Source organism: Lepus europaeus, chromosome 15, assembly GCF_033115175.1.
Source record: "Lepus europaeus isolate LE1 chromosome 15, mLepTim1.pri, whole genome shotgun sequence".
NCBI lineage: Eukaryota > Metazoa > Chordata > Mammalia > Lagomorpha > Leporidae > Lepus > Lepus europaeus.
The window spans coordinates 56,661,555-56,674,612 of NC_084841.1; the positions used below are offsets into that span (position 1 = coordinate 56,661,555).

The following is a 13,058-nucleotide window of genomic DNA, read 5'->3' on the forward strand; positions in this document are numbered from 1 at the left end:
CCTGTCCAGCTCTCTGCTGTGGCCCGGGAAGGCAGTGGATGATGGCCCAAGTGCTTGGGCCCTGCACCCGCATGGGAGACCAGGAGGAAGCACCTGGCTTCTGGCTTTGGATCGGCACAGCACGCCGGCCACAGTGGCCATTGGGGGGTGAACCAACAGAAGGAAGACCTTTCTCTCTGTCTCGCTCTCACTGTCTAACTCTGCCTGTCCAAAAAAAAAAAAAAATAGGGACCCAACCAGTGGATGGGAGATCTCTCCCTCAACCTTCCTCCTCCCCTCCTTCCCCTCCCTCAATAAATAAATTTCTTTACAAGACTTTTTTAGGGGCCTGCACTGTGGCATTGTAGGTGCACTGGCATCCCATATGAGCATTGGTTTGAGTCCTAGATGCTCTACTTCTAATACAGCTCCCTACTGATGGCTTGGGAAAGCAGTGGAAGATGGTCCAAGTGCTTGAGACCCTGCATCCATGTGGGAAACCAAGAAGAAGCTTTTGGCTCTTAGCTTTAGATTGGCCCAGCTCCAGCCATTGCGGCCATTTGGGGAGTGAACCAATGGAAGGAAAATCTCTGTCTCTCTCTCTGTAACTCTTCCTCTCAAATAAATAAATAAATCTTAAAAAAAAAGAAAAAAGTGAAACCAGAAGTCACATAGAAAGGGGGAAAATAATCTACAAATTTGATCAATTGAAAATTGTCAATTGGTGAAAGAGTCCATGAACAAATATGGAATACAGAAAGCTGACTAAGAAAAAATACTGTATATACAAACAGGCAAAAGCTTACCCTCCATAATCCTTAAAATCAAAAAAAAACAATCTTGGAGAAAAATGGACTGAGACTATAAATAAGCAATTTGTAGAAAAACAAATACAAAATAGAATTTCTTTCACCTTGGGGTTTGCTATATCATATTAAAATAAATTGGGATCTGCTGATGAAAAGTTGGCATTTTCAATATTTAAACTACAGCATCTTGGCCGGCGCCGCAGCTCAATAGGCTAATCCTCCGCCTGCGGCGCCAGCACACCGGGTTCTAGTCCTGGTCGGGGCGCCGGATTCTGTCCGGTTGCTCTTCTTCCAGTCCAGCTCTCTTCTGTGGCCCGGGAGTGCAGTGGAGGATGGCCCAGGTCCTTGGGCCTTGCACCCATGTGGGAGACCAGGAGAAGCACCTGGCTCCTGGCTTCGGATCAGCGCGGTGCACTGGCCACAGCGGCCATTGGGGGGTGAATCAAAGGAAAGGGAAGACCTTTCTGTCTCTCTCTCTCACTATCCACTCTGCCTGTCAAAAAAAAAAATGATAAATAAACTACAACATCTTAACCCACTTTTCATTAATGTTCTCGTTTTCTTAAAATTAGTATTACATCCTGCTCTTTAAAAAGTGTAATGTACATATCCATTACAGGAAACTTCAAAATACAGAAAAGTACCCAAAAAAATCACTATAGTTTTACCACCTGGAAAGAAACTTTTACAAGTTTTTCTAAAATAGAATATTTTGAAAATAAGAATAGCAAAATACTGTTTTATACTGATCTGTAAATCTTTCCCCACTTACATCATGTTGGTAGATATTCTAATACATTTTTAATGACTGAACAGTATTGCATTGTATGGGTGATTAATAACTACTGAACCATTCTCATATTGAACATTGAGGATAGCTATGGAATGTGTTATCTCTGAAACAAATAATATGTGCGTGTGTGTGTATCAGTGGAATCAATGGAATTCATTGAACATGTCCAGGTAATGTTTAGAATAGGAAAAGTATGCATTATGTTGTGAGAACAGGTGTATAACTATTAGTGAAAGCCAAAATTTGCATGTAAACATATCTGCCACCCTCCATTCACCTTCCTATTCCTTGGCATCACTCCTGAGTCAGAATATTTTAGACACTTTTAGTTCAAGTTAATTGTCCCCTCTCCTGTTCCTTCCAACTTCTCGCCTCATTATCTTTTTTTTTTTTTATAAGCTTAATGGTGATTCCTGGACCAATGAATCTGTTTATTTGCTATCAGAAAGTGTCTATATTGTATTAAGTAAATTAGCCTTTGAAAAGGCCTTTTATATCACATATTCTTTTATTTGACAGATACAAAAAATTGAAGGATTAATATCATACCGAGATCCTCATTTCTGGCGCCATTCTGCCAGTATTGTGGCAGGAACAATTCATATACAAGTGACATCTGATGTGCTAGAACAAAGAATAGTACAGCAGGTAAAAGTCTTTCATTTTTGTAATTTCAGTTGAGGGAATTCATACCATAAAATTAAACACATCAGAGGTTCTACAGCTCAGTAGTCATTTACTGTTTAAAAATATTGGGCTGGTGCTGTGGTGTAGCAGGTAAAGCTGCCACCACAGTGCCAGCTGCTGCACTTCCGATCCAGCTCTCTGCTATGGCCTGGGAAAGCAGTAGAAGATGGCCCAAATCCTTGGGCCCTGCACCTGCATAGGAGACCCAGAAGAAGTTCCTGGCTCCTGGCTTCAGATCGGCGCAGCTTTGGCCATTGTGGCCAACTGAGGAGTGAACCAGCAGATGAAAGACCTCTCTCAGCCTCTCCTTTTCTCTCTGTGTAATTCTGACTTCCAAATAAGCAAATAAATCTTTTTTTAAAAAAAGTAAGAAAACGAAAGTATTTCCCACTAAGAATTTTTTTTTTTTTTTTTTTTTTTTGACAGGCAGAGTTAGACAATGTGAGAGAGACAGAGACAGAGAGAAAGGTCTTCCTTTTTCTGTTGGTTCACCCCCACCAAGTGGCCGCTACGGCTGGCGCGCTGCGGCCAGCGCTCTGCGCCGATCTGAAGCCAGGAGCCAGGTGCTTCCTCCTGGTCTCCCATGCAGGTGCAAGGCCCAAGGACCTGGGCCATCCTTCACTGCCTTCCCGGGCCACAGCAGAAAGCTGGACTGGAAGAGGAGCAACCAGGACAGAACCGGTGCCCCAACCAGGACCAGAACCCAGAGTGCCGGCGCCGCAGGTGAAGGATTAGCCTATTGAGCCGCGGCGCCGGCCTCCCACTAAGAATTTTGAAAAAACAATAAAATAAAAATATCTTTCACCAGAGTAATATAACATTTGTACATCTAGATTTGTTTTATATAAGTTTGTTAAAGTCAAGTTTTAGCATTTAGATGACAAGCTTAAGTTACTTAAAAAAAAAAAAAACTTATGATTGATCTTGATTTCTAGATTATCAAGAAATAAATTATTATAAATTTAGCACTAAATTAATAACAACCAATTTGACAGGATATGTGCTATGTTTGGAGTTAGAGATCAAAACAGTTGCTATAGCTGTGTGCTATGTATATCAGACGGGAAACAAAAGCTGTTTTCCTTCTCTACTTTAAATTCCAGATTGGTAATTTACTGACCCTTTAAAAGATCATATCTTACATTTTGACTGAATAGGAAACATTACATTGAGGATGTATCTTAGGCTATCTGTGACTATAAAAAATATGCTAGGAATTATGTAAGATACTAAATGTGTTACTCTCAATGCTTTAAAATGTCTGTTTTTATAACAGGTTACAGGAATACTTAAAGATGCAGGAGTAAACAATTTAACAATTCAAGTAGAAAAAGAAGCATACTTTCAACATATGTCTGGCCTGAGTACTGGATTTCATGATGTTCTGGCTATGACAAAACAAATGGAGTCCATGAAATACTGCAAGGATGGCACTTACATTATGTGAAAGAACTCACAAATTACCCCCGGATGTGAACAATGAAGATTCAGTGACTTAGTATTTGTAACATTGCCAGGAGGACAGAAACTGCGTGTAATTGTACAGAAATTTTAAAGCTCCCCATTATTGGATCAAGGAATCTTTCCTAAAGGAAATTTAAATACTGATTGAAGCATTGATCACAACAGTAAAATAGTGATTTGAATTATGTATTTAAAATGACTCTTACAATTTGAGTGAACGTAATGTATCACATCATCTTCAGAAATGGACACAATGATGGATTCTTATGAAGACCAAAATTACTTCTGTGTTTCCTTTCTGTCAGAAAACATCTCCATTGTAAATATGTATTTACGTGTTTATTACAAAGATCCAAATGAAAAATTTTTAGTCCATTTTTTGCATAGCCTAAAGATAAAATAGGAATAAAAGTTCTATATTTATGGATTTTCTGTACATAAAACTGGTTTCTAATTATAACTGAAGTCCATTGGGTAAAATCTGTATTGCCACTTTAAATGTAAACTAAATTATTTGAGAGAAACTTTAGCCACTGATATGACATAAGCAGTGAGAACAGGGAAGTCTATAACAGTACAGTTTGGGATGTTACCAAAACCAACCACTCTGTAAAATAAATTTTTTACTTTTGTTAATATTTGCCAATGAATAATTAATTTATTAGGGTACAGAACTTACACCAACTGTGTCCATGTTGCTCACTTGTCACCTTCCTCCCAAGCAGAATGCTCCATTTCTTGTTGGTATCTGCCATTCCATGTGGCTTTCCAAGCTGGTATACAAGCAGTACTAGGCCTCTCATCTTCTCCTTGTCCCTGTGGTAGAACAGCCATTTGAGACAATCATTGGTTCAATTCAGAGCTGAATTCTCTGCTTCTGGTTGTGAATTTTATCTACTTTCTGGAACACATAGGTATATAAGAAATATCAAAGAATAGGTAGCTATTTCAAGGTTTAAAAAGGAAAGCTTGTCCATAAAGATTTGTGTATCATGAAACCAAACTTCTTTAAGAGTGATAACCAATTTTTATTTTTTTCATTTCCAATTTTAGCTGGATATGTAGTGTGATAGATATTATATATGCAGTTTTATGAACACCAAAGAATGTTGCCCAAAAGAAACTTTAGAATACTTTTCTATTTATAAGCATCTAAACATTTTCATTCGTCTTACACTAGGAGTTTTGATAAGTAGGACGAATTTAGTACGGGTACTATTTTCTTATCTAGCCATAATGGCTAACATGTATTATAAATCATATTTTTGTCTTTCCAATTTTAATATGTGAGGGATTTTAGAAATTGTAAACTATTTGATATTTCTTGTCTTTGCACATTTTTTGGTCCAGAATCTTTAGTACATATTAAAATTTTTCAGTGGTGGGAGATAATTGCATATTGATGTTTCAATACAATTTTTATACATTAAAATATATTTTAAGTAGATAGGTACAATAAACTATTATACTAATGTTAAAATTGTCATTCCCCTTAGAAGGCAAAGAAACAACAAAAATACTAAATTAATGTGATTGTGAAGGATCAGGGTGAGAGGTCAGGGGCAAAGGATGAAAGGGGTACAAGTATAAATAGGGAAACTCCAGTACCAAAGGCTCAGAGAAACCATGCAACCTCAGGCAAATCAGCTTCTCTATGTATCTTTTTTCCCTTGTACCTTAAGTAAATAAAACCTGCTCAAATCTACTTCACAAGGTTAGAGAACAAAAGATACAATGTATATTAAAATGAATAAGAATAAATAAATTTTGAGGAATAACCTTTTTAAGCCTGACTTCAAAGATAGCTTTCATTGTCTCTCTAAATTAGCATTCCAAGGGACAAGCATTGTGGCATAGTAGGCTAAGCCTCTGCCTGTGGTGCATATAGGCACAGTTTGAGTCCCAGCTGTTCCACTTCCTGATACAGTTCTCTCCTATGGCCATGGAAAAGCAGTAGATGACCAAGTGCTCAGGGCCCCTGTACCCACATGGGAGACCTGGAAGAAGCTCCTGGCTCCTGGCTTCAGATTGGCTCAGCTCCAGCCAATGCAGCCATGTAGGGAGTAAACCAGCGGATAGAAGACCCTTCTTCCTCTCTGTGACTCTACCTCTCAAATAAATAAATAATCTTAAATTAGCATCCCAAGAGATAACATGTTAAGTGCACAAATAAGTTTTTTAAAAAATACCCAATCTCTTTCTCTGCTTCTGCCTCTCTGTAACTCTACCTTTCAAATAAATAAATAAATCTTAAAAAAACAAAACAAAAGCCTGCTTAGTAATTCATTTGCCCCGAAAAAGGTGGTAATTGTTTACCATTTCCTCTGATCATTATTCCACCTAGAATAAACTTATAAACTTAACTGTTCCTTTAATGTGATAACTGATCAAGCTATTGTAATTTCAGCAGAAAAACAGGCTATATAGTTAGATGGCTCACCAAAAGACTCTGGTTTAACTTTAGATTATGATCTTCTACTGAAATAACTGATATTAATACAGAGAGGTGTATTTTTACTGGTTAACACTCATGTGGGCCAATTCTCAAGAATACCTCCTTTGGGACTGGCGCTGTGGTATTGTGAGTAAAGCCGCTGCCTGCAGTTCCGACATCCCACATGGGCACAGGTAAAGCTGCCACCTGCTGGTTCAAGTCCCAGCTGCTCACTTCTGATCCAGCTCTGCTATGGCCTGGGAAGGCAGTGGAAGATGGCCCAACACCTTTGGCCCCTGCACCCTCAGGGGATACCCGGAAGAAGCTCCAGTCTCCTGGCTTTGGATCAGCACCGCTTCGCCGTTGCAGCCAACTGGGGAGTGAACCAGTGGATGGAAGACTTTCTCATTCTTTCTCTGCCTCTGCCTCTCTGTAACTCTGCCTTTCGAATAAATAAGTAAATCTTAAAAAAAAAAAAAACCTCCGTCACTCAGATGTTCAGCTCTTGTTAATTTCCTTCCCAATACTGAATGCATACACAAGCAAAAACATGTACATAGTATTTTTCACTTAGAAATTATTGCATAATTGAAGCATTAGAAAGTATTCTTAGTCTCTTTTTAGCTACACAGTAACCCAACTGTAACCCAACTGACAGATTTTTAGTTTGGTTCTAATATTCAGCTGTTCCACATCAATTGCCTTGTACAGAAATCATTTGGGGAGCCAACGTTGCAGTGCAGTGTGACTCCGGCATCCTGTATCAGAGGGCCAGCTGAATCCTAGCTGCTCCTCTTCCAATCCAGCTCCCTGCTAATATCCCAGGGAAGTCAACAGTTAATGGCCCAGGTGCTTGGACCCATGCCATTCATATGGGAGACCCAGAGGGAGTTCTGGCTCCTGGTTTCAGCCTGAGTCAGCCCAGGCTGCAGCCATTTGCAGAATGAACCAGCAGATGAAAGATCTACCACTCTGTCTTTCAAATAAATCATTTTTAGAAGTCATTTTTGCATATGTGCAAATATATAGGATAAACTACAAGTGGAATTTCAGAGTCAAAGGGTTAGAACATTGGTAAATTTGAAAAATATTGCTAAGTTTTACTCGAAATTTTTTTTAATTTATTTTATTTATTTGAAAGAGTGACAGAAAAGTAGAGACAGAGAGGTCTTCCATCCACTGGTTCACTCCCCAAATGGCCAAAATGGCCAGAGCTGAGCTGATCAGGAGCCAGGACATTCTTCCGGGTCTCCTACATGGGTGTAGAGGCCCAAGGACATGGGCCATCCTCTGCTGCTTTCCCAAGCACATTAGTAGGGAGCTGGATGGGAAGTGGAGCAGCCGGGACTCGAACCGGCATCCATATGGGGTACTAGCGCTGCAGTCAGGGCCTTAACTCGCTGCACCACAGCGCCAGCCCCACTCTACACATTTTAATAATTTATGCTTCCACCAGCATGCCAGATGTCTTAACAATGGGGATAGGGAAACATTTCTCATGGCCTTACCTAGTATGCCGCTAAATATGCAGCAAGATTATGTACAGATGCAAGCTGAGTTCAATTACAACATCATTAAATTCATAATTTAGTTAAAATGGTGAAATTTGGAATTTTTCAATCAAGCTGTCTTGTTCTTTGTATGCACAGCATGGTTTCTGACACAGATATTCAAATTGATTATTATATTCAGTGCATATGAAAACACTGTTCAGTTACTTTCTTTGCTGATACTTTCACTGAGATGTAGTTAACATAAAATACACAGATCTTAAATGCCCATTTCAGTGAAGTGGTGAGGATTTGGAGCAACCAGAATTCACACACTGCTAAGATTAAACATACCTCCACCTGTGACCCAGCAATTCCGCTCCTGGGTATTTACCCAAGATAAATGGAAACAGCTCCATAAAAAGACTTGTATAAAAAGGTACCATTCAGGGCCACCTGCAGTGGCAGCATCCCATATGGGTACCGGTTTGAGTCCCGGCTGTTCCTCTTCCAATCCAGCTTTCCTTGGGTCTCTGTACCTGCATGGGAGACCCTGAAGAAGCTCCTGGCTTCGGATTGGCGCAGCTCCAGCCATTGCAGCCAATTGGGGAGTGAACCAGCAGACGGAAGACCTCTCTATCTCTCTCTCTGCCTTTCTGTGTAACTGACTTTCAAATAAATAAACAAATCTTTAAAAAGAAAAAAAGTTTAAAAAAAAAAAAGAAAAGAAGGCAAGTCAATAGTTCATGGCTTCTAGAACATTTAATAATTGATTCACTCTCAATAAATATTTATTGGAGGTCTTTATACCAAAGACACTGCTCTAGGTGGTAGGGATAAAACGAAGGCCTGCCCCCATGGAACTTACTCTCTAATGGAGAAGTCAGACTAATGGATATAGAGTGAAATGTCAGGTGTGACAAGTCCGTGAAGAAAAGCAGCAACTTAATGGACCCTTAACATGTACCATCGGCACTTTTATAAGCAATAAGCACGGGTAATGGTTATTCCCATTTTACTAATGAGAAAACTGAGGTAGAAAAGGTTAATTAACTAGCCCAAAACCATCCACCTGGTAACCAGGAACACCAACTCTCCAAACCAGGCTCTCTGGACTCAGAGTTAACGTTCTTAACTAAAGCAGAGTTCAAAGCCAGGGAGTGCCACAGATACTAGCGAAAGGTTGAGAAGGATCTCTATGGAAGGTTTTGGAGTCTGATTAAGGCAAGGCCCCAAGCAGTGCTATCTAGACTGAGAGCACCCTGGAGGCAAGGGCATTAGAGGCAAGAATGCTTAGGATGATTTTAAAATACAAAAAAAAAAAAAAAAGAAGAAGAAGAAGAAGAAGAAGGAGAAGGAGAAGGAGAAGGAGAAAGAAAGCCACTGATAGTGATGATGGCTAGGGTGTATAAATTTTGACTCTAGGTTCTTGTCTTACACAAAGACGAGCATTCTAAGTCCAGACACATATAAGGTGCCAAAGTGATCAAAATGTATTCAGAAGGTGAGAAAGTGAACACACATGCACATGTGAGCATGGGTTTCCCCACAGGGAGAAATACCTGTCGCGAGTGTACAGTGGGCTGGAGGACAGCCCAAAAAGAGAGGTGTGGGAGAAGGGAGCAAGGGCACCTGTCAGCACCTCCAGCCATGGTCTGTGGAGAAGCAGTGTCCCTCCCAGCTGCTGGCCTCTTTTATGAGGTTGGGGTGGTGCCTCTGCAGGCATGAAGTCACCTGGGCATTATTATTTTTTTTTTAAGATTTATTTATTTATTTGAAAGGCAGAGTTACAGAGAGAGAGAGAGAGAGAGAGAGAGAGAGAGAGATCTATCTGCTGGTTCACTCCCCAAATGGCTGCCACAGCCAGAGCTGGGCTGATCCAAAGCCAAGAGCTTCTTCTAGGTCTCCCATGTGGGTGCAGGGCCCCCTGCACTTGGGCCATCTTCCACTGCTTTTACAGGTGCATTTGCAGGGAGCTGAATCAGAGGTGGAGCAGCCAGGACTCCAACGGGTACCCACATGGGATACTGGCACTGCAGGCGGTGGCTTTACCCACTATGCGACAGGGCCGGTCCCCAGCCACCTGAGTGTTATATGGCACCTCCACAGGTTCCACATGGAGCTTAATAGCTCTATATTTTCATCATGTCCCCCATTAGGTTCCTGATGAAACAGATGCCTCCTGGGAAAGGGGTGTTTTGATGGACAAGTAGGATGATATGATTACATTGGTGGAAGGTGGTACCTTGCAGGTACTTCCAGCTCACTGCAGACCTATCTAGCTGCCTGTCTGTGTATCCCACTTCAATAGCAGCAAAATTAGGCAGACGGCATGTCAAGGACATGGAAAGCCTGTGGCTGGCTCTGAGTAAGGACTGGCTTGAGCCCAGTGTGTTTCTAAAGCATAGGGGTGGGATAGCAAGCATAGACTCCTGGGGACAAACGGGAGGCTTTTGCTGAAGCCCAAGTGAGACAGAACAATGACTTGAACTAGGTAACTTCTTGCCTCTTATTTTAAACTTGCTGTTGAAGATAAAAAGATGACACAGGGGTGGCGTTGTAGCACAGGGAGTTAAGCCACTGGTTGTGAAGCCTGCATCCCTTATCACAGCACCAGTTCAAGTACTGGCCGCTTCTGATCCAACTGCCTGCTAATGCACCTGGGAAAGCAGCAGAAGGTGGCCCAAGTGCTTGGGTCTTGTTACCCATGTAGGGGACTCAGATGAAGCTCCTGGCTCCTGATTTTAGCCTGCCCCAGCCCTGGCCATTGCAACCATTTGGGGAGTGAACCAGCAGATGGAAGATCTCTTTTTCTGTCCCTCTTCCTCTGTCACTCTGCCTTTCTCTTTTTTTAAGATTTATTTATTTGAAAGTCAGAGTTACACAGAGAGAGAAGGAGAGGCAGAGAGAGAGAGAGAGGTCTTCCATCCGATGGTTCACTCCCCAACTGGCTGAAACAGCCATAGCTGTGCCAATCCGAAGCCAGGAGCTTCTTCTGAGTCTCCCATGTAGGTGCAGGGGCCCAAGGCCTTCGGCCATCTTCTACTGCTTTCCCAGGCCACAGCAGAGAGCTGGATCGGAAGCGGGACAACAGGGACTCAAACCGGCACCCGTATGGGATGCCAGCACTGCAGGCATTGGCTTTACCCACTACACCACAGCACCAGCCCCTCTGCCTTTCAAATAAATAAATCATTAGAAGAAGCAGGAAAGATTACTGAGACACAAACCCTGCCTTCAGTATTACAGTAGGGAAGACAATGTGTGAATTAGTATAATTAACGATTTAGAGGGATTTGGTGCCACAAGAGAGTGTCCAAGTTCAGAAGGTGAAGCTCACTTTTGGACAGACATATGCATGGGTGTGGTTTGAAAGTGTGCTGGCGAGGAGATCCCTCTCACAGGGTGAACCCTGTGAGCTCATCAGTTCAGTTTCACACAATCATGGCTTTCAGGAAGACAGGAGCAGGGCTTTTGAAAGCATTTGAAGACCAGGCTTAGATCTGTGTTACTGTGCCTCTCTACAATGGATAGTTACAAGTTAACCAAGCACCTGTTACTTAATCAGTTACAAAGCAAAGCCTGCCAGGTAATCACACTGGGGGCTAACTGCCCAGCCCTGCAAAAGCACCAGGTAGCTACACCTACACACTTCACAGATACCTCACTGCCAGTAGGGTTTCCCATCAGACGTTGCCTTGGATGTCCAGAGGAGCAGAAGAGAAATTCCTAACATCAAAGTGGCAATCTTTTCATTGGGGCTGTGGGCTGAGCTGGCCTAGGTGGCTGACTCCAGCAGAGCTATGACCTGAGGACAGTTGACCAGTCTGATTTTTATTTATTTATTTATTTATTTATTTTTTGACAGGCAGAGTTAGACAGTGAGAGAGAGAGACAGAGAGAAAGGTCTTCCTTCCATTGGTTCACCCCCCAAATGACTGCTACAGCTGGCAGCACGCTGATCCGAAGCCAGGAGCCAGGCGCTTCTCCTGGTCTCCCATGCAGGTGCAGGGCCCAAGGACTTGGGCCATCCTCCACCTCCTTCCTGGGCCACAGCAGAAAGCTGGACTGGAAGAGGAACAACCGGGACTAGAACCCAGGGTGCCGGCACCGCAGGCGGAGGATTAGCCTAGTGAGCCGTGGCGCTGGCCCAGTCTGATTTTAAATGATGGGGCTGGACCCCATGAAGGTAGGGGAGAGCCCTGCAGTCTTCTGGAATCTAGGCAGTTCCTAAATTAATTGACGGGAATAGTTTTATTAAAGGTTCCTATGTATTCGAGATGCATTAAGTGCCTACTATGTGTAAAGCTGGAAGATGATAGAAAAATGTATAATGCTGTTTCTGCCTTTGCAAGAAATTATTAGTGCCTGATTTATGAAAATACGTAAAATACAGAGCACAAAGAGATGCATGCATTATGTGTTTAGAAGCAGACAAGAACACTTTCTCTTCAGAGCTGAGCAAACTTTTATGGGAGACAGCCCATACAGGCCGGTGTTGTGGCATAGAGGGTTAAGCCGTTGCCTGTGACTTCAACACCCCATGTGGGTGCTGGTTTAAGCCCTGGCTGCTCCACTTCCAATCCAGCTCTCTGCTGATGTGCCTGGGAAGGTAGCAGAAGACGGCCCCTGTACCCACATGAGAGTCCCAGGTGGTGTTCCAGGCTCCTGGCTTCAACCTGGCCCAGCCCTAGCCATTACAGCCATTTAGGGAGGAAGCAGTGGATGGAAGACTCCTCCCTCTTTCTCTGTAACTCTGCCTTTCAAATAAATAAATAAATCTTAAAATGAATAAATAAAGATGCGGCCGGCGCCGTGGCTTAACAGGCTAATCCTCCGCCTTGAGGCGCCGGCACACCGGGTTCTAGTCCCGGTCGGGGCGCTGGATTCTGTCCCGGTTGCCCCTCTTCCAGGCCAGCTCTCTGCTATGGCCCGGGAAGGCAGTGGAGGATGGCCCAAGTCTTTGGGCCCTGCACCCGCATGGGAGACCAGGAGAAGCACCTGGCTCCTGGCTTCGGATCAGCGAGATGCGCTGGCCGCAGCGGCCATTGAAGGGTGAACCAACGGCAAAAAGGAAGACCTTTCTCTCTGTCTCTCTCTCTCACTATCCACTCTGCCTGTCAAAAAATAAAAAATAAATAAATAAATAAATAAAGATGGAGAGAGAGAGAGAGGATATACAATGTCACCAATCTGGAAACCTCAGTGGGTCTGAATGTGATTCTGAAGCCAGGCTCACCCACCCCCTGGCTGCTGAAACTCTGAGCTTCATGGTCCGCAGCTATGGTCACCACAGTCTTTGGCTGATCAATGAGGCCTTTCTTTTTTTTTTAATTCTTTCAGAGTGTGTTCTCTTTTTTAAAGATTGATTTATTTATTCTGAAAGTCAGAATTACCGAGAG

The 13,058-nt window shown here is 42.6% G+C and overlaps 1 protein-coding gene across 1 annotated transcript in view; it reads left to right on the forward strand.

Annotated features, from left to right (window-relative positions):
- Positions 1-4,368, forward strand: part of SLC30A5 (solute carrier family 30 member 5) — a 39,435-nt gene extending 35,067 nt beyond the window's left edge. Inside the window, exons 15-16 of the mRNA XM_062212177.1 lie at positions 2,101-2,229; positions 3,545-4,368. Of these exons, the coding sequence (XP_062068161.1) occupies positions 2,101-2,229; positions 3,545-3,715 (300 nt within the window). The 3' untranslated portion in view covers positions 3,716-4,368. The remainder of the gene's footprint in view (positions 1-2,100; positions 2,230-3,544) is intronic.
- Positions 4,369-13,058: the final 8,690 nt, after the last annotated feature.